At 43.9% G+C, this 21,909-nt stretch overlaps 3 protein-coding genes across 3 annotated transcripts in view; 1 reads left to right on the top strand and 2 right to left on the bottom strand.

Annotated features, from left to right (window-relative positions):
* HERC5 (HECT and RLD domain containing E3 ubiquitin protein ligase 5) overlaps positions 1 to 11,704 on the top strand; it is a 47,280-nt gene extending 35,576 nt beyond the window's left edge. The window contains exons 18-23 of the mRNA XM_054727507.1: positions 1,810 to 1,976; positions 6,277 to 6,343; positions 7,508 to 7,578; positions 9,380 to 9,563; positions 9,645 to 9,747; positions 11,443 to 11,704. Of these exons, the coding sequence (XP_054583482.1) occupies positions 1,810 to 1,976; positions 6,277 to 6,343; positions 7,508 to 7,578; positions 9,380 to 9,563; positions 9,645 to 9,747; positions 11,443 to 11,648 (798 nt within the window). The 3' untranslated portion in view covers positions 11,649 to 11,704. The remainder of the gene's footprint in view (positions 1 to 1,809; positions 1,977 to 6,276; positions 6,344 to 7,507; positions 7,579 to 9,379; positions 9,564 to 9,644; positions 9,748 to 11,442) is intronic.
* A 6,458-nt stretch (positions 11,705 to 18,162) lies between these two features.
* Positions 18,163 to 18,877, bottom strand: PIGY (phosphatidylinositol glycan anchor biosynthesis class Y). The gene has a single exon (XM_028148263.2). It carries the CDS (start codon positions 18,859 to 18,861, stop codon positions 18,646 to 18,648), a length of 216 nt encoding a protein of 71 aa, XP_028004064.2. The 5' UTR covers positions 18,862 to 18,877; the 3' UTR covers positions 18,163 to 18,645.
* A 57-nt stretch (positions 18,878 to 18,934) lies between these two features.
* PYURF (PIGY upstream open reading frame) lies at positions 18,935 to 21,616 on the bottom strand. Its single transcript, XM_054727482.1, has 2 exons — positions 21,234 to 21,616; positions 18,935 to 19,096 (listed from the first exon to the last, which is right to left on the bottom strand). Exons 1-2 carry the CDS (start codon positions 21,446 to 21,448, stop codon positions 18,952 to 18,954), a joined length of 360 nt encoding a protein of 119 aa, XP_054583457.1. The 5' UTR covers positions 21,449 to 21,616; the 3' UTR covers positions 18,935 to 18,951.
* Positions 21,617 to 21,909: the final 293 nt, after the last annotated feature.

Genomic DNA, 21,909 nt, shown 5'->3' with positions numbered 1-21,909 from the left:
TTCTCTAAAACAGAGTCTACTTTCCCTGGATTCTCATGTCCACACAGAAGAAATTAAGCAATATATGTTTTTGACCATTTATGGAATGTATGGATAAAATCAAATGCTTCTTTCTTAGGCATTCAGTCTGTCACAGTTCTATTTTTCCTGATGAACTTGAAGACAAAAGCTGTGAAAGTAAATTGTGAAAACTTTATTTTATAAGGATTACTGAGCCTAATGTGCTGCTATGCTTATTCATGCTTTCATTTATTTCTTTTTTATGGAAATAAGTGGTATATAACATTGTGTAAATTAAACATTGTACACATGTTGATTTGATATTTATATGCTATAAAGTGATTGCCATTGAGGCAATAATTAGCACCTCTGTCATATCACATAATTACTGTTCTTTTCAGTGGTTGGAATAATTAAGATCTAGTCTCATAGCACATTTGATTATTTTAATCCAATATTGTTGTCTATATTTACTACTGTGCGTTAGATCTCTAGGACTTATTTACTACTTGGTGCAGTCTTTTCCTCCCTAAACAACATCTCTCCTATCCCCTCAACTCCCATTCTGTTAATGCTTTTAGTGACCAAAACTGTGACAGGGATTTAAATTGACTTAATGATTAAGTATAAATCCTGAATATTCTTATCTCAAGATTTTTGGTTTTGTGATTTGATTTTGTGAAAGGGGTGGCATATATATATATATATACATATATATATATAGCCGTATTATGCAAACTAGCTGAGATGCCGTAACAGTCACGACCAGCCATGAGGAGGCTGCGCGTGCAGGTGAGGCCTGGAGTGGAGACGGGAGCCTGCCCGAGCTGCTGCACCATGCCAGCTCGGCCAGCCCTGGAGTGGACACAGGCGAGGGGCAGGGGGGCCTGGGACTGGCCAAGCTGCCGCGCCTGCTCGGCCAGCCTCGGAGCAGACACAGGCAGGAGGCTGCTCCAGCTACGGCGCACCAACAATCCCGCCTCTGCGCATGAGCTGCAGAGGAAACACCTTTTCTGACCGCTCATTGGCTAAGCTCCCAGTACGCCACTCGCGGCCTACTTGGTAACTTGGATAATAAGAATCCAAGAAGGTGATCTAGGGTTTTTCCACCTCACTCTTGGAGGAAAAAACGAAGGTCCGCTGTTGGAGGGGCTGAGAAATGTCATATCCTGCCCTAGCCAGTTTGACTCAGTGGCTAGAGCCTCGGCCTATGGACCGCAGGGTCCAGGTTCGATTCTGATCAAGGGCATGTACCTAGGTTACAGGCTCCTCCCTGGCTGGGGGCCAGGTCAGGGCTCATGCAGGAGGCAACCAATCGAAATGTCCCTTTCACATTGATGTTTCTCTCTGTCTTTCTCTCTCTCTTCCACGCTCTCTAAAAATCAATGGAAAAATATCCTGAGGTGAGGATAAAAAAAAAGAAAGAAATGTCATATCCTATGAAAGACACATCTTAAAAATGCCTAAAGAAAATTGTCATTTTTTGTGGTGAAGGGACTGGAGTCCGTGTTGATGAAAACACCTTGGCAGCTGCGGTGGCTGTGGCAGCAGCAGTGGGGTGATGGGGGTGGCGCCTTCCCCTGATCACCCGGGCGCCTCCCACAGAGGGAAGCCAGACTGCGGCTTAGGCAGGGATTGGGCCTAAGCTGTCAGAAGGATATCCCCTGACTGTGAGACGGGGCAGGCTGGGCTGAGGGACCCCCCCCTCCAGTGCACGAATTTTGTGCACCGGGCCTCTAGTCTAACCTAAAGATAACATTGTACTGGCAAAAATTCATGATACGTTAAGATGTTTTTTTCTCCTTTCAGCCTAAATTTGAGGAAAAGAGATATTTCTTCTTTGGGATTCTGTGTGGACTTACTCTGTTCAACTGCAATGTTGCAAACATCCCTTTCCCACTGGCTCTGTTTAAGAAACTTTTGGACCAAACACCATCATTGGAAGACTTGAAAGAGCTCAGCCCTGTGTTAGGAAGGTAAGTAAACATAATGCTTCTTCAGAGTCCTACCTAACATACATTTAGACAAATATTTAAACACACCCTCTCAGTAATATTTTCATGTCCAATAGTAGCATTCTAAGTACTTGAAACCAATTTTAACTTTGGTAAGAATTGTTGGATTAATAATTTAACTTTATAAAATTAAGAAAAGTTTATTTTTTTATATTAGTCCTCAGTGTTTGCATTAATCTTTGAACTTTATTTGCATAGAAACAGTCATAGACAGAGCACAGGTTACAGTGATGTTTATTTTAAATATTGTTTCCGTATTACCACCTTTAAAATGAAAACTTATATGTAAGTTAAAAGACAACCACCATCTTGCAAAAAGTATTGGCAACATATAATAGGAAGGGTGACTATCCCTACCATATAAAGTGCTCTTACACATAAGAAAAATTGATAAAGTGTACAAGAAGGCAACTCACAAAAGAAGGAATAGAAATAGTACATAAATAAAAACATGATCAATTTCACTAGTGATCGTGGAATGCAGATTAAAATGAGAGACTATTATGTGCTTCAAAATGACAGTGGATGGAAATACTGATGCTGTATGGTGTTAGCAAGGGTTTGGTAAAAGATTCACTCCAATCTAAGGTATTGTTAGTGGATGTGCAGATTGGTAACTCCTTTTTCAGATAACAATGTGGCATTGTTTATCTGAATCGAAAATGCGTTTGACACCTTGACCCAACAGTTCTGCCTCTAGACATTTTACCCAGAAATACATAACCATGCAAGGATGTCTGTATACCAGTGTACACTGTATTATATATAGTTCATAATACATGGACTACCTAACTGTTCTTCAAGAAGGGAATTGTATATTTTTGGTATATTTATGCAATGGACTGTAGAGATTTTTTTTTTTAATTAGAACAGTAGTATGATCCTATCTTACTTAATAAAAGAGAAACATGCAAATTAACCATCACTCTGCTACGCCCACAGCCAATCAGAGCGAGTATGCAAATTAACCAAACAAAGATGGAGGTTAATTTGCATATGCAGGCGGGACTGGCCGGGAGGGGGCGTGACTCCTGCTATGAGGGAAAGGGGGTCGGAGGGAGCTACTGGAGCGGTGCTCCGGACAGAAGCGAGGACTTGCGGGCTCCCGGGCGGCCAGGGAGCGGGGACGTGCCAGCTCCTGGGCAGCTGGGAGTGAAGCCAGGGGAAGGAAGGCCTATTCTTGCACGAATATCGTGCAACAGGCCTCTAGTTATTAATAGGATTCATTTTACAGATAAGGAAACTAAAACACACCCAGGTCCCAAAGTGACATAACCATGGCTCCAGAGTCCAATTGTTAAATCATCCTAATAAGAAGAGGAAAATATTGAAAACAGAAGATTTGGAAAGAAGGAGAGATACATTTTTTAAATGAAAATTACCTAATTAATGCTTATGCCTAAGAAGACTTAATAAGCTTAATAATAATACACAAAAACTTAGTAAATCTAAAGAAGATTAAATCTGTATCAGTGTTTCTCAAACTTTTAGGTCTTAAGATGTTCAAAAAGTATTGAGGACTTAACGAGCTTTTATTTATGTTTGTTACATTTGCCAGTGTTTGCAATATTAGAAATTAAAAGTGTTAAATTAAAAAATACACAAATATTGGGTATCATAGAGCCTCTGGGAAACTGTTCTATACTCATGACAGAATGTGAAAGAGAAAAGTAACATCTTAGTATTATTATGAAAACTAGAGGTCCAGTGCATGAAATTTGTGCACGGGGGGGGCGGGGAGGCGGCAGTGGGGATCCCTCAGCCCAGCCTGCACCCTCTCCAATCCAGGACCCCTCAGGGGATGTCCGACTGCAGGTTTAGAACCGGCAGTCAGACATCCCTCTCACAATCTGGGAATGCTGGCTCCTAACTGCTCACCTGCCTCCCTGCCTGATCACCCCTCACTACCCCACTCTGCTGGCCTGGTTGCCCCTCACTGCCCCCTCCCACAGGCCTGGTCGCCCCTCACTGCCCCCCCTGCTGGCCTGGTCGCCCCTCACCCCCCTGCCGACCTGGTCGCCCCACGCAGCCTGCTGTTCGGTTGTTACTGAGGGCGTCCTGACCATTTTGCATATTACCCTTTTATTAGTATAGATAGTTTAGAGCCCATGGACCCCTGTAAAGTCCTCAAGGATTCCCAGAAGTTGTGGGTCTGGGCAGTGCTTTGAGAAGCACTGATCTCTACATTCAGTAAAACTTAATTTCACTCCCAGCAGGCTCAATATAAAACTTTACAAGGTGATTCTAAAATTTAGATGGATGAACAAAGGGCCAAGAATAGCCAGGAATAACTCATAAGGTAAAGTAGGGTGGGGAACTTGGCCTCTCAGATATCAAGAATAATTTGAAAGCCGCATTAATTAGGACAGTGTGTTGTTGTGCAGGTTTTCCAGTGGAAGAGAAGAGAGAGCTCAGAAACTGACCATGCACACATGGAACTTGAACCAACTGGCACATTAGGTCAATGGGAATAGGAGTACCATTCAGTTAATGCATCTGGGGAACAATTAGAGCAGATACCTTATGTCATATGCAAAAATAAACTCCACATGGATGCAGGACTTAAATAGTAAATGTTAAAATGATGGAAATATGGATAAATACCTTTCCCACCCTTGGGATTTTTTAAGTAAGACATAAGAATTACCAACAGTGAAGGAAAGATTGGTAAGTTTAACTGCAACAAGATTAAAGAAGTTCTCTGTTCGTCAAGAGATACCTTAATGAAAGACAGAAGACACTCTTCAAACTGGTAGATATTTGTAACTTGCTTTGGGGGTGGTAGAAAATGGGATAAGGAAGGTACCTCCTATAGGTAGGTATAAGATACTAGAGGCCAGGTGCACAGATTTGTGCACTGGTGGGGTCTGGCCTGCAGGGATCAGGCCGAAACCGGCTCGCTTGACATCCCCCGAGGGGTCCTGGATTGCAAGAGGGTGCAGGCCAGCCCGAGGGACCTCACTGGTGCACAATCAGGGCCGGGGAGGTACTGCGGGAGGGTTCCAGGGCATGTCCGACCCATCTCGACCAGTCCTGATTGGCAGGACCCCAGCAGCAAGCTAACCTACGGGTCAGAGCATCTAACCCCCCTGGTGGTCAGTGCGCATCATAGTGACTGGAAGAACGGTCAGACACTTAGCATATTAGGCTTTTATTATATAGGATTAGCAATGTTTTAGTTCTTGTTTTGGGAGGCAGGTTTATAGGTGTTATTCATAAACATACTCATAAATAAGCCATATATGAACATACAATGAGAAGATAGTGAACCAAATTTTGTGATGAATCCAGTTGTGTTAGCTGAGTTCCCTGACCTCACAAAAATACATGAATAAAAGGTGGTCTGTTTTATATCACAATACCATAATAAAAAATCCAGTAGGGAAAAGAATCAGCTTCGTTGCCACCATCTCCCAGATGACATGTTTCCCTTCAGAAAGAGTTAACCAAGTTCTTCCAAGTCATACCTATTTACATAGTTCCCCGCTGCACACATCTCTCAGTGCTGTAGGTAAGGCTCTCGTCAGCATCATTCTACTGGTCTCAGGGTTTATTGGCAGGAAAGGAATTGGTCTCCACTTTACATCTCCTTTGCCTACCATATTAAGTACTTAATAAATGTTTGTTGAATGAATAGAGAGGTAAAGGAGTAAATAATATGTAATATGAGACATATTACATTAGACGTATTTATAAAGTACAGAGGATGGAAATATGAAACAACTGGCAGCTCCCATTCTGATATACCCTCTGTTCTCGCAAATGCCTGGAAAGAATTAAGGTAGTCAAATGTCAGGTCTGCCTGGAGCTTGATGATCCTGGGACAGCAGGTACAGAGAAGGTCCTTTGACCTATCTATCCACTCCACAGATTTCCTGAGCGATGCCTGATATTTAAAAGGCGATCTATTATTTGCTCTGTAAGTAAAGTCCCAAAGCTTAAATAAAGGCAACATCAATTTGACTGAGTTTCAGTGTCAGTAAATACATTACCAGTCCTTTTCTAAATGGAAATCTACGATGATGAGGTAAAGGAAGTTAGCGGGTGGTAGAAGGAGAGTAGGAATCAGGTGGGGAGCCTGCAGAATTGTAGATAAACTTCTAACCTCACATTTAAAGATAGCCTGAGGTCTCAAGTCACAGAGGAGTGGTGCTGTGAACTGTACCTGACTTCCCTCCTTAGGAATAGTCACGCACTCTGTTTATTTACAAGATGTATCTAGTGATCATTATTTTTTTAAATGAAATTATTTGTTCTTTAGGAGTTTGCAAACACTTCTGGATGATGAAAGTGCTGACTTTGAAGAAGTATTTAATATCTATTTTAATGTGAGTAACAATGAAAACCGGATTACAGATCAGATTTAATCTGATTAACCCTTCACATACTTGCCTGAACTTGCACCCTTGAATGACAAAACAAACTTCTGGATTAAGTTAATGTAAAAGGTTATTCCCTTCATTTTTTATGAGCTGGATGTGTCAGTTGGATTTTACTGTGTAACAGACAACACCTAAACTCAGTGACAGAAAACAACAGATAATTCTGTGGTTTCTGGGCTGGGCCAGTGTGGCTGAGCTGGACGGCCTGCCGTGGCCTCGCACCTTACCTGGCCCTCGGCAGGCTGGTCGTTGGCCGGTGTCAGCTGGGACAGCTTGTCTCTGTTCTGTCTGTTACCACCCAGGAGGCCAGCTGAGGCTTCTTCACTGGATGGGCTCAGGGCCCAAAGAGATGGCAAGCCCCGGCACACAAGCTTCTTTTCATGCTTTTGCTTCTCTCAGATCCCATTGGCCAGACTGTTTCACAAGCTTACCTCCGGATTCAAGGGCTAAAGAAAGAGACTCCCCGTCGTTGTTGTTGTTATTATTATTGTTATTATTATTATTATTGGTGTGTTTTTTTAAATGTATTTTTATTCATTTCAGAGAGGGAGGAAGGGAGGGAGAGAAACATCAGTGATGAGAGAGAATCATTGATTGGCTGCCTCCTGCACACCCCACACTGGCGATCAAGCCCGCAATCCAGGCTTGTGCCCTGACTGGGAATCGAACCATAACCTCCTGGTTCATAGGTCGGCGCTCAACCACTGAGCCACGCCAGTTGGGCCAGACTCCCCCCTCTTGATGGGAGGTGTTGTGGAGTCATATTGCAAAGGGGCAGGAAAACCAGGATAGGAGGAATTTATGGCTCATTTTCCAAATCCACCACACCAAGTCTGTCCTTTAGAAGGGGATACTGAAATATGGCAATTTCCCTATTTATTTTTTCAGTATGATCAGTTAAAATAGATAATTCGAGTTTTTTACATTTATTTTTCATTCTGCATGAAAAGCTGTTCATTTTTATTTGTTCATTCCTCGCTTGTTTTGTGACGGAAATGTACAATTCCACCTATTCTTGAGGAAAAAAGATATGCTTCAAAGTGTATTTGTTGATGATAGACTGTTCACGATTATTTTGGAGATGCTATCTGAGTTTATTTGTGGTTACAGGTGAATTGGGACAAAACTGATGTAGACTTAATTCCTAATGGAAGTTCCGTAATTGTCAACCAGACTAACAAGTAGGTACAAAAAAGTGAAATGTTTGTTTTGTTTATACACTGTTTATTTCACTGGGCTCTAAAAATTTACTGTAGCTATATAACTTTTCATTCCCAGTGAATTTTTAATAAGGTGGAGAGTTGCTGTGTGTGGTGTGTCCGTGTGGAGTGTATATTCTGGTAGGGAAGAAAATGGCTTTCTCATAGAGGCCTTCCCTTATCCTCCTATCTAGCACCATACCACCAACCTCTCTCTATCCCCTTACCCTGCTTTACCTTTTCTTTTCATGTCACACTTTACCTACCTTTAGACTTCATTTGCTTATTTCCTTACCAGTGTTTCCCCCACTATGGTGAGCTACATGATGGCAAGGACTCAGTCTTTCTTGCTCACCACTATACACCCAGTACCTCGACTAGTCTACACTAGTTCCTGTTCCATAGCAAGCACAGAGTATTTGTTAATATTATTAGACTAGTGGCCCAGTGCACGCGCACAGGGCCAGGTCTCGGCCCATCCTCCGCGCCCCCGCCCGGCCCCTCCCGCCGCAGCCACCAGTCTCCTGTCTGCCAGCAGCTCTGCTCTCACTGACACTGCTCCCACGCGCTGACAGTGCAGAGCAGTTGGGGCCAGCGCCAGCAGCAGGTGCAAGCGGCGGTGGCTGCCCTGATCACCCCTCAGGAGCAGGGGGAGGTGGAGAAGCCCTGAGGGGCAATCAGGGCCAGTAGCTGCTGACATCCCCTGGTGGTCAGCGCACGTCATAGCAACTGGTTGTTCGGTTGTGCCACTGTTCGGTCTATTTGCATATTAGGGTTTTATATATACAGATAGATAGATGCCACTGTGGTATCTTCACTTCCCAACACCTTATGGGATTTAAAGGAACACAGTGTGGGATTATAGAATGTTCCCTTGATAGTTGGTCCTAGTGAGCATTCTGCCCTAAGGCAAATATTTTTCTTTAATTTTTAATCTTTGTTTAAAAAATCTTCTATTGCAGTATAACATACAGAAAATTGCACACACTATCAGAGCACGGATCAAGAAATAGAACATATCTAGCTCTATAGTATATTTTATGAATATATCCCCATTTACCCATAGGATTGTTGATGGATAGATATAATAAGGTATTCTGCCTTTTAACAACTACTTTTTGCTCAGCCCTTTAGCCCGACAGAATTGGCACATGTGCCAGAGGGAGGGAAAAACTACAAGTAAAATGCTGGGCTCTCCTCAGCGAGCTTCCCTTCTCTCTTAGTCCGGAGGTCTCCAGTCTTGTCTCCGATTTGGAAGCCTGGAGCTACATGTGTTTTTTTTTATATTGCTTGCCTTTTTTGTAGTTCTTATTGCAAGCATTTGCTTATAAGCTACTCCGTTATAGCTAGAAGTATAAATCCCTTATTTGTGTTAAGCTCAAATAATTACTCCTATGACAAATTCAGATAATACAGAAAAGTGTAAAACAAAATAGATTTCCCCCATTTCCCAAGCCCATTTCCCAGACATGACTGTGAGCAGGTCAGGTTTAATTCTTCCAAACTCATTCTATTCTCATCTATGTCAATTCTCTTACCTGTGTGACCCCGAAAAATGACGTGACTTCACTGTATCTCAGTTTCCTCTTCGCTAAAATGTTATAAAAATGTGCCTCAGAATTTTGTGATTAAATTAGATAATATATGAAAAAATGCCTGTAACACTCCATCCACTCAGTTGCTGAGCGGTCTAGCTCTTATCTGTAGCCGCCTCCTTCCCGCCCCTCCTCCCATTTTTTTCAGAGGATTGCAGTAAGCTGAAATCATTTTTGTTTCATTAAAGGGCAGACTATGTTTCTAAGTATGTCGATTACATCTTCAACGTCTCTGTAAAGGCAGTTTATGAAGAATTCCAAAGAGGATTTTACAAAGTGTGTGACAAGGACATTATTGAATTTTTCCATCCTGAAGAACTAAAGGATATGATTATTGGAAATACAGATTACGACTGGGAAACATTTGAAAAGGTATATCGTAAAGGCCAAGTGGCTTGAATTTAAATGTCTTTCCTATTCCTGAATACTGTTTTTCTTTGCATTTTTCTCCAGAATGCACGTTATGAACAAGGATATGACGATTCACATCCCACCATAGTGATGTTTTGGAAGGCTTTACACAAATTGACTTTGGAGGAAAAGAAGAAGTTCCTTGGTAAGTGTTGGATCAGGAACACATTTATAATCCTACGTTCTTTTTTTATGGAATAAGAACATTTTGTTTGTCTTGGGCACCATTTGCAACTAGGAGTGGAAGAGCCACTCCGAGTCCAGTTGAATGTCCTCTATGTCACGTTGTCACAACATCAAAAAATTAATGTTAATAGAGATCTTTTTTCCTGTGTTTTCAACCCCACCTGTTGTGTAGTGATCCCTTCACGTCCTGCGTGGTTCAGGGTTCGGGCTCTGGGGGAGGCTGCACACAAATGAAAGAGACTAGAAAATATTAATTTGGAAATATTGGGGGCCAGGCGGGAGCCCAGCTCAAGGGGAAGGACTCCACCCCGCTCTGGCCTTGCTATCCCTTTTATTAAGACTATGGGATACACCCATAGCCTTTAGGCAGGCAATTCCAATAATAGCCCATCAGCAAGGATTTACATAAAACTAAAAGGTGGAAGTTGCTTTAGCTACCATTGTCTCAACTAAACAGTGGGTGGTTGGCTCTGACCTTTCAGAGCTTCAAGGTTGACCAGCCTTCTGGGTTCCTTGTCCACATCTCTCTGCTAGTGAGGACAATGGGTGGCTTCCAACACTGTTGCTTTAAAATTTTTTTCCTTCAAGCTAAATAGTGAGCCTCTTCCTGCAGTTGTGTCATCACTCACTTACCCAGGCCCTGCAGTTCGTTGCACCCTCTCACTTCCAGGCTTTCTCTGAAACTCCGTGCCCTGCCTTGAACCGTCACCCACCTCCTTTGCCTCTCTAAACCTTTCCCTCCTCAAAGGTCCAGCGTAATTCCAAACATTCAGAAGTCTTCCCTAGTCACCCCAGTCTGGTTCTCTCTTCCTGCTCTGAACCCCATAGCGTTTACCCTGAGCAGCCCTTATTTCTGTGACACCCTGTTTGGCTGTCTTACACCCTTTTATTTCTTGTTTTTGTCTTTTTTTGCACAAGAATCTAATATTCCCACCAGTCACTGAGGGTAGTGACTGTGTGTCAGACTTAGTTCTAATATGACCCCCAGTGCTGTCTAATGTAGGACTTCGCACATGGGCCCTCAGTAAATCTATCTAATAATAAGGTAATATGCAAATTAGTCGAGACATCATCATGTAATGACCAAACAGCAGGGACCTGAGGCTGCACGGCGCCTGGCCTGGGTGAGGGACCTCAGGCTGCGCCCCTCACCCGGCAGGGCTTGACGGGGGACCTCAGGCTGCGCCCCTCACCCGGCAGGGCTTGACGGGGGACCTCAGGCTGTGCCCCCCCCGCCCTGGCACCAGGCCGGGGGACCTCAGATCACACCCCCTGCCCCAGCACCAGGCTGGAGGACCTGAGGCTGTGCCCCCCACCCGGAGTGGCTTGACGGGGGTGGGCTGGCCGGGTCTGGGTCTCCTGCTATTGCAAGGCTTGTGTGGGTGAGCAGGGACTTGACTCTAGGTCCTGTGGTGCGCCCCAGACTCTGACAGGAGGGAGATTTTCATATACATTTTGCTAATTTTCTTTCATCCCTGACACTTCTATTATAAAGAAAGGGCAAATAGTAATATTAAAAAATTTTTCTAATTAATTCCCTTTTAATGTGCATGAATTTCGTGCACCGGGCCACTAGTGTTTAAAATAAAAGTATTTTTCTCTTGATAAATGTTGATTTGTGAAGCAGATCGCTCAATTTCATTCTGCATTTTAGTGTTTCTTACAGGAACTGACAGAATGCAAGTAAAAGGTTTAAAGAGCATGAAAATAACATTTTGCTGTCCTGAAAATGTGGATGAAAAAGATCCCATAAGAGCACTTACCTGTCTTAGTCTCCTCTACCTCCCTAAGTACTCTACAATGGAAAGAGTGGAAGAAGCGCTTCAAGTAGCCATCAACAGCAACAGAGGGTTTGGCTGACCCTACCTCATACTGTTTACTCCTTTTTGGAAACATTTTCAAAAATAAAATGAACTCAAAAATTTACTAACATAAAAGCCTTGCTGATTATTCAACATGTTTACCTATTTATTTTATAATCTATTTTTGCATGTAAGATCTGTTAGTTACTAGAGGCCTGGTGCAAAGAAAATTCGTGCTCTCAGGGGTCCCTCAGCCTAGCCTGCACCCTCTTGCAGTCCGGGAGCCCTCGGGGGGTGTCCAACTGACCGGCGAGTGGCCAGCCCCACCCCACATCTCCCCGTCACCGCAGCCAGTGGCCTCCCTCTGCAGGAGGTAACTGTCAGGCCAATTGGGAGACAGCACCAGCTAGCAAACGGCTGGCCCCGCCCCGGATTGCCCCTCCGCCACTGCCCCCTGGTCTCTGTGCCCTTCCTCTGCCCACTGGCACCCGCCTTGGCTGGCCTGGCACCACCTGCTCGCCAGCCCCGCCCCTGCCCCCCGCCAAACCAGTAGTTCCACCGTTCAATTTGCATATTAGGCTTTATTATATAAGATGATATAGATTAGGCTGTTAAAACAAGGCAACCCCAAAACAACGTGCATTAAGGAAGGCAGACGTTTATTTTTCTCTCATAAACATCGGGGTGGGTTGTCCAGGGCTGAAGTTGTGCCTCTCCCATGCGAACTGCTGTAATAAATCACAGATGATTTCCCCATTGGCAAGTTTTGGTGGAAACTTGCCCATTTCCATCTTGTATCTATTGCATTTGAAACTGTTGTCTACTTTCTCCTCAAGACTGTCATGAACTGCTAGACTGTGGCTTTCTTCTTCTCAGCTTCTTTCCCATCACCTTTACCTCTTTCTCTTACACTCCCCTGACCTAAAATGATGGTGCAGTCCTGTTCTCTCACTCTCCATGTACTGCTGATCCTCTTCATGGCTTCTGTTAAGATTTCCATGCTGATGCTATTCACCTGTCTCTCTGACCTACAGGAACTGATGATCTATTCCAGGACCACAGCCATTTTTCTGTGTAGTCTGTGTCTCTACCTGCATGCCCCTTGCCTCCTTCATCTCAGCATCTTCAAGGAGGAAATTACCGTTTTTCCTGTATTCCAGTTTGTGGTGCCGCCAACATCTCCAGGTAGAAGTCTGCAGTCATCTTCCCTCCCCGCCGTTTTTCATCCCCCACATTCAATCATCGGTCTTGTCCTGACAAGTCTTGTTCTGAATCTCTCTAACCCCACTGTCAGTGCTGTAGTTCAGGCTTGCATCATCTCCTGTCCCATCACTGCAACAGTCGCCTCCCAACTGGTCTTGTATCTAGACCAATACACTACAATAGAACACTCTGTGAGGCTAGAGATCTCCCGTATGTGCACTGTGCAATAAGGTAGGCCCTTGCTGTAGATAAGGTTGGTTGGTGGTAGTGGGAAAAACAGTTTAGAGCTCTTCTCTTCAGTATGTGGTTATTTAACTAAAACTAAAATTTTAAATTCAGTTCTTCAGTCACACTAGCCATGTGAGTGCCTAACAACTACCTGTGACTGGTAGCTACTGTACTGGGAAGCACATGTGAACACTTGCTACCACAAGGAGTCCATAACATGCAAACCCTCTGTCATTTTGAATGTGGGGTTTTTTTTGTGTGTTTTTTTTTCCTGGAAAGAAGAGCCATAATGTTTATCAACTGCACAAATTAAAAAGTTGGTCAATAAAGCCCAGCTCCCAGATCCTTCCTGTAAGCTCCAGCCCTGCCTCCCACCACAGCCTTGTATACATAGCCTACTCCATTCTACTTATTTGTAACTCCTTTGCCTGAATGGGCCAAGCTCCTGTGTTTTCACACACGCTTTTTCTTCTGGCTGGGACCCTGTCCTCATCCCACCTCTGTCTTTCAACTGCTGTCTTCAATTCCATCTCCACCTCTGACCGAGTTATCTCCACTTGTTCCTTGGGATTCACTTCAGCTATCATTGCTATCTAGTAGATGCCTTGAAAATGAAGGATGGATGGTGGAATATGGCCACTTAGCATTTCCCAGGTGCTTAGTTGTCAGTGGTTCCATCAGTTAGCCAAAAGTGCCACCTAGTGGCAAATGTGGGAAATATCAATTCCAATGTCATCTCACTAAAAGGGACAATACTTGTAAAGAGGACAGGCCTTTCTCCCCACAACTAGTAGTACACACAGTAGTGAGAAACTACTGTTTCTTGGCCAAGTACTTTCATATTCTCTACCTCATTTAAAACTTCTGCCAGGTCTGGAAGTGGGTACCATCCTTTTCATCTTACAGATGCAGAGTCTGAAGTTCAGAGAGACTTCCTTAAAAGCCCATCTTGCAGGATTGGGAGAAAATGAAGAGGGAGAGGAGGTCCTGACAGGTCCTTTTTTGAGCCCTCAGAGTGGGAATTTGTCACTTAGAAAGCTGATAGGGCCCTAGCTGGTTTGGCTAAGTGGATAGAGTGTCAGCCTGCAGACTGAAGGGTCCTGGGTTTGATTCTATTCAAGGGCACATGCTCTGGTTGCGGGCTTGATCCACAGTAGGGGGCGTGCAGGAGGCAGCAGGTCAATGATTCTCTCTCATCAGTGATGTTTCTGTCTCTCTTCCTCTCTGAAATCAAGTAAATAAATAAATTTTAAAAAGCAAGTATTTTTTAAAAAGCTGATATAATCTTATTTTTGAGGTGATTAAAGATGATCCCTGTCAGTGATGGCAAATAGGAACACTAAGGAAAATAATCTTGTTAAAAGACTTCAAGGAGTCAAGAGGTCTATCATTTTGAAGCCAGTTAATTATTGGGGACGAGTCACAATCAATGAAATAAGACAGTATTTCTCATGGTGGGTTTACAGTGCGGTAAGTGGAGGTGGTGAGGTCAATGTGTGTGTGGCATGAGCTATGTAATGGGAAGCTACTGAAGAAGTCCCATTAATGGTTGGAAGCCAGGATGATTTGCTAGTGAAGAACTTGGGAGATCCCTGAAAAAGCTGGATTTTCAACATTGGGTGTTGTGTCTGAGAGGGTCAGAAGTCGCACATCGTGGTGGACAAAATTTAGAAGCCTTAAGACCTACATTCCACTTTTGGCCATGCCTCTAATCAGCATTTGACCTCCAGCAAGTAACTTGGAAACGCTGTGCTGTGCCTTATACTGGACATACTATCTACTAGTAGATAGTGCTTTTTTGGCGGGGGTGGGGAGGGGGGTGGGAGGATAACAGCTTTATTGATATGTAATTCACATCACATGTAATTCAGCTAAATGCAGTTTACAACTCAGTGTATTTAGTATATTCACAGAATTGCCACAATTTTAGAACATTTCATCTCCCCAAAGAGAGACCCTGTACTCTACACCCCCAGCCCTATGCAACCACTAACCTACTTTGTTTTCTGTAGGTTTACCTATCATCACATTTCATGTAAATGAAGTTAATGTGATTTTTCTATAACTGACTTAGCATGTTTTAAGGTTCATCCATGTTGTAGCATGCATCAATACGTCATTCCTGGTTTTTGCCAAATATTTGTATTCATGCACCATTTTATCCATCACATGGACATTTTGCTTGTTTTGGGCTCTTACGAACAATGCTGCTGTGAACATTTGTGCACAAGTTTTCGTGTAGACACATTTTCAATTTACCTTGAGTATGTATATACCTAGGAGAGGAATTCTAGGCCATATCATAGCTGTTTAACTTTTTGAGGTACTATCAACTGTTTTCCAAAGAAACGGTAGCACTTTATATTCTCACCAGCAGTGTATGAGCCTGAGAAATTTTTAAAACTTCAGATCTATTAAGAGTGCCAGTGAAATAACAGAAACATTATAGTTCTTCCCCCCTTTTGTGCTATCATGCATAGTTCATCTACATGTTATAGCCCAACAGTACTTTATGACTTTCATTAATGTCTCAAACTGAGAAAAGAACAAGTACATATTGGCATCATTTTTATATCAATCCCCTTATGTACCTTTTCTGGTTCTCCATTTGTTCTGTGAATTCAAATTAACCATCTGGTGTCATTTTCTTACTCCAGTACAGCTTTGCTCCCATCCATTTCCTTTGTGCTAATGGCAATATAATAGACCCCAATTGTATACATATTGTTTCATATAGTTGCTCTATAATCACACTTTTATAATCACACTAGAGGCCCGATGCACGAAGATTCGTGCAAGAATGGGCCTTCCTTCCTCTGGATGCCAGCACCGCCTTTGCTCCAGCCAGAGCCACCTTTCCGCCTTCCCATGCTGCCCGGAGAGGCCAGGGGTGGGGCGGAATGCCTGTGGCCCGTCCCGCCCCCAGCCGCTCAGCGCCTACGTATGCAAATTAACCCGCCATCTTTGTTGGGTTAATTTGCACACTCACTCCTGATTGGCTGGTGGGCGTTGTGAAGGTACAATTTGCATCTTACTCTTTTATTAGTGTACATACTTCCTTTACTCTGCTGGTGGCCTGCTGCTCCTGAGAAGATACATAACCCTCAACAAGGAAATGGAAGAGGGAGCCCTGCGTCCTTGGCTGCACCTTCCTGGAGTGTCCATCACTCCGAGCTGAGAGGAGGCGGAAGATGTGAGTGGTGGTTCAAATGCCACAAACTCTGCTGTAGAATTTTAGATTTTCTTGGTTCTCATTTGGCTGTATGCCCTTAGAACAATTTCCAGAGACTTTACATGGTTGTTTTAAATTTTCCCAGGTAGGTTGTTTCACTGGGGAATTGGTTTGCAGAGTTCCTTGTGCTGCCATTCCAGTAGTCAGTATTGCTTGGCTCTTTACAAAGTGCTTTCACAGGTAATTTAATTTGTTCCTCACAAATGTTTAAAAGCAGAAGGATTTCTAGTCCTAAAAATGAAGTTCAGAGATGTTAATTTGCCTAAAATTATAAGGCTTGTCAGAGCCATGTGTTCACTCTTTCAGGCTTACTGTCTAGACAGGAGACAGAAAATGGCAATTACAGTACAAAGGTAAGTGCTACAAGTGGTAAAATAGAAGCTACTTTAGGAAAATAATAAAAGGGCATCAGCTTTGAATAAGAATTTGAATCCAAGAATTTAGATTCCTGTTTTTCTTATAAATAGGAAGGACGAGTTTGCACAAAATAAACACTGTAGAGTGTTTAACAAGCTAGACTGAAGGCACACTGCCAGATGGTTTCAATTTCAGCCCAATTATTGCTGTTACCCTAGTCAGTGGTCGGCAAACTGCGGCTCTTTGGCCCTTGAGTTTTTAGCAAAGGCCAGCTTAGGAGTACCCTAATTAAGTTAATAACAATGTACCTACCTATATAGTTTAAGTTTAAAAAATTTGGCTCTCAAAAGAAATTTCAATCGTTGTACTGTTGATATTTGGCTCTGTTGACTAATGAGTTTACCAACCACTGCCTTAGGTTATAAGATTAAAGATTATCTGTAATTTGCTTAAAACTATCTAATGTACAGTTTATTGCTCAAGAATTCTATTAGTGAGAAGATGGTGTTAATACTGAACTTCCCCAGGGGTATACTCGTCAATTTCCTCTAAAATGATAAAATGCTGAACTTGTAAAAGCTGAAACAGACTGCAGGACAGTGCTTATTTTGTCAACAAAACTGTTTCATTTACACTGACCATAGGGAGATTTAGGGTAAACTAAAAACTTCAGGAAATGATGGGAACCTCTGTAGTTTTCTAGGTTATTTGTGGGTTGCCGTAAGTTTTTAAAATGTGCTTTGTTCTGAATTTAATATAAAATACATATAACCTCATTTTAATTTTCTCTCCATAAAAAATAATGTCTAGCCGAAACCGGTTTGGCTCAGTGGATAGAGCGTTGGCCTGCGGACTGAAGGGTCCCAGGTTCGATTCCGGTCAAGGGCATGTGCCTTGGTTGCAGGCACATCCCCAGTAGGGGGTGTGCAAGAGGCAGCTGATCGATGTTTCTCGCTCATCGATGTTTCTGGCTCTCTATCCCTCTCTCTTCCTCTCTGTAAAAAAATCAATAAAATATATATTTAAAAAAAAATAATGTCTAAAGCTTCTGTTAAAGTACTTTAAGATTCTAGTAAAAATAAATTAAGATTAGTATATTTAATTCTTAGGTTTCTTTATGGAAACTAGTAAAATATTAACCTCCATCAGTCTTGTCAAAAGTTTTGGAAAATCAGGAACTATTATGCCAAATGCTCATGCCCTTACTCATGCTAAATGTCTCCTAAGGCAGGAAAATAAACTGAAATGTGGCTCAAAACATAGTTCTCAGCTCAATAGGACACAATCAGCTATTTGCAAGGCTTCTAACACCCCCTTCTACCCCTAAAAGTAAATACTTTCCTGGGAAACTATTCTATTTGGGTATTAACTACTTCTCTAAAAATAGCCTACACTTTAAAATGTAGATTTTTAGATGTTCCCTCCCTTAGAACTACTCTCTTATGACCAAAAACAAAACTGTGTAAATGTTTCATGGAAAAGTGTCATTTTATTATTTACTAATGTAACTATTTGATGCCAAAGAAATGAAGGTAATTTTACTAACTCAAAATTTTTGCAAGTATATGAAGTTTTAATTTTATTAGTTTTATATCACACTAGTTCAAATGCATTTCTCTATAACACTCCAACATAGCTCCTTTGGAATTATTTCAGTTATCTGTAGAACCTGTGACTTTATCAAAGACTTTGAATCTCAAACAAACAAAGTTTCAAATTATTAATATTTAGATGAAGGGATAAGAAATAAGTCATTAGGTGATGGTTGGGATTGTTAATTTCCAATAAGACACTGTGTCGAAATGTTTCTTCTGACACAGCAGTTATCAATTAGAACCTTCAAAAAACAAGGGCAGAACCACAGTATAATCAAAGAAGCTTCTGCAGTGTAAGCCTCCCGTAGTCCTCGGCCTCCGACAGAAGCAAGGTAAAGCCTCTTTCCTGAAAAGTAAGTGGGTTCCCCGTATTTTCATGCAGTTGAGCTGGACACTCAAGACTTATCATTAACACACACACCATCTTGGCTCTGGGTGCACTAGTTATGCCTGAAGAGCTTAATGCCCATCCAAGTCCACAGGTGGAAGAACACATACACGGGTATGGTAACGGGCAGGAGCAGGCTGTAAAAGCACAGGCTGGCGGTGCTGGTGCAGCCCTGTGGGAAGTTTTCGTCCACGGAGGCCGAGTAGAACAGTCCTGCTAAGGAGATCAATGGAATGAGGACAGTCAACGTAGGAAGAGACAGAAACATTCTCCTCTTCCACTTATTACCTGCCACCCTGACTTTTAAAGGGCAGATGTGTTAAAAAATCTGGTTGTATGTGTTGTTTGTAATTGTGATCTAGTGCTGCTCCACATCTTCTTGCTTCTTATTTCGAGGTGTCATCATCCTAGCTGCCTGTGGTATCATATTAGGGATCCCATCAATAATTGGATAGGCTATTCCCAACTCTTCATTAATCAATTCATTTGTCGATGCGTCATATCTGAGGGGGAAAAGAAAAAATGAATTGTGAAAAACAAAATACTGGGAAGAGCTTGAAGTTCAAGAAATAACACCATTTATCCAATTCTTGACACAGAGCTAATCCCAGAAAAGCAGAATTAAACTCTTTTTAATTCTAAAAGCAGTAATAGCCAACCGAATCATTTCCTTTAGAAAATTAATCTCTAATTGTTCCTACTTTAGTCAGTTTCTCAAATATTTTTTTTCACTTTATTTTCAATGTCTGCATTATAAGAAAAACAAAATACCAGTCAGAAAAGCTCTCCCCTTTCCATTCAACTATTCCTTCATCACTCTGGTCACCCCCAAAACCATCCCAGTTCCTTTACTACTGGAAGGACACCAGAGGAAAATTCAACTTCCTCGTTTTAGAATCCATGAGAGCAAACTAACTGATCCATTAAAAGGAAACCACTGAAAAATCAAACACATTAAAAGTTTGTGAAAGATAAAAGGGCAGAAATGAGAAAACTGGAAAACAGCCCATCTGTAGTGAGCTAGTCCCACAATTAGCAAGAAGGTAGATCAAGTGATAATTTCAATGGTTAAGAAAATTTAATATGTTCCTTTATGGGGGGAAAAAAAAATCTAGAAAGGAAAATGCAAAAAGGAGAAAATTAAAATTACTATCAATCTACCACCCAAGCGTGGTACCACTCATAACACTGTGGTGGTTAGTAGATTCAATCTGCAGTACTCGTGTTGTCAATGTTGTGATGTAACCCCCATCTTACAAAGGACGCCTCAAAAAAAGTCGAATTATGGAGTCGTTTATTAAAGGCCGGCGGCAAACGAGGGAGCAAAAGTGCTCTAGACCCCGCAGCCCCGAACAGCTTACCACGCGGGGCTTATATTGGCAGAATATCACAAAGGTATCGATTACATCTTTGGGTCTGGAATGCAGAACCTGTTTCGCGATTTTACCGGAAGTGAAACTGAGCACGTTAGTTATCTAAAGTATCTAGGAATCACTGAATCAACAGAGACACATTATCTGGGACGGACCACCTGGACAATTTAGAATAATTGTGCTGTCCAGATTCTGGGATCATCGAGTCAACAGCAATGCACTCTCTGTAGCTACTGAGGCAATTTAGGATAATTGATCTGTCTTGGGTCCCAGAAGAATGTGCTTCGATGACCAGGGAGATCACAATCAATGGGATAGTCAAACCATCATCAATGGAGTATTGGGATAGCATACATAAGTTCAGAAAATCAAAATAACTTTTAAATGAGTACAGAACCCAAAACAGCAAGGTTAAAAATATTAAACAGCAATTTTTACCCAAGTATGGTTGCTACCATACTTCATTTTTTTTATATATATTTTATTGATTTTTTACAGAGAGGAAGAGAGAGGGACAGAGAGTTAGAAACATCGATGAGAGAGAAACATCGATCAGCTGCCTCCTGCACACTCCCCCACTGGGGATGTGCCCGCAACCAAGGTACATGCCCTTGACCGGAATCGAACCCTGGGACCCTTGAGTCCGCAGGCCGAGGCTCTATCCACTGAGCCAAACCGGTTTCGGCGCTACCATACTTCATTAATATTTCGTTCTAAGCAGCCTGGACCTGGAGAGCGGTTTACCCCGAGGAAGTCCTCAGTTAAAGGCTGAGGCGGCCTCTACAAACGTCAGGTGACCCCGAACTAAAGGCCAAAGGGCAGCACACGCAGCCGGCATCCTTTGGACCCGGAGGCCACTGCCGCATTCTGCATCATCTGGGCTGGGAAACCACCGCAGGGCCTCGGCCGCGTCCTGAACCCACAACTTCACAGCCCTGGCTGGGCGTTAGGGTCACTCGGGGTCCCCGGCCCAGACCTTCCGCTCCCCGACGTGCGGTGCAGCCCGGGCGTCGGCATTGGTGAAAACGCACCGCCCCAGGCGAACCCACACACGCTTCGATGCGGGTGGGCGGTGGGGTTTGGGAGGCCTGGGGCTCGGCTCCCCTACGGCCTCCTCCTCCCGCCGCAGGGGGAGGAGCGTGGGAGCTGGCGGGGCGCCCCAACATGGCAGCGGTGAGTACCCGGACTGACCGCGGCCGCGCGGCCCACCTGCCCTCTCCCCGCCGCGGGAGGCCGCGGGGGGAAACGCGCCGCGGGCGAACCTCACCGGAGCGGCTTCTTGGAGAGCGGGCACACCAGGAACGCCAGCAGCGCCGGGTCGAAGGCGTGGGGCGGCCCTCCGGGCCTCTCGCTCTCGTCGGCCGCCGGCCGCGACCCCGACACGCGCAGGCACCTACGGGCGACCGTGGACCACGACGGCGGCGGCGGCGGCGGCGCGCGCGTCCCCCGCAGCACCGAGCCGAGCCTGCCTGCGCTCAGCATGGTCCGGCGGCCCGCCACGGCCCCTCGCCGCCCGCCGCCCGGCCTCGCCGCTCACGCTGACCCCGCGCGTCCGGCCGGCCGGCCAGGCCCCGCCCCTGGGTGCGCTGGGAACGCAGCCCGACCGGCGGGGCGAGCGCTTTGGTTCCGAGCGCGTTCCTGACCCGGCCGCTGTGCCCGGGGCGCCGCTCCGTGGCTGAGGGCGCGGGCTGCAGCGGAGCCCCCTGGTGGCTGTTCTGTGGCGTTTGCAAACGACGCCGGAAACGGAGCTTAGACCGCAGGGCGCCGGGAGGACTGTGTTAGGCTGGGACCTGCGTGGTTACCGGCCAAATGACGTTCCAAACCCTCCTATCGTGCCGGGTATGTTAAAAGCATTCATTTGTTTTATGTGAATCTTGACCACAGTTCCTGTAACCTGGTTTGGCATTTTCTTTATCTTCTTTCACTAAAAAAACAAAACAAAA

Source organism: Eptesicus fuscus, chromosome 2, assembly GCF_027574615.1.
Source record: "Eptesicus fuscus isolate TK198812 chromosome 2, DD_ASM_mEF_20220401, whole genome shotgun sequence".
Classification (NCBI taxonomy): Eukaryota; Metazoa; Chordata; class Mammalia; order Chiroptera; family Vespertilionidae; genus Eptesicus; species Eptesicus fuscus.
Note: the sequence above shows the minus strand (reverse complement) of the source record. Positions and strands in the feature narration are given on the sequence as shown.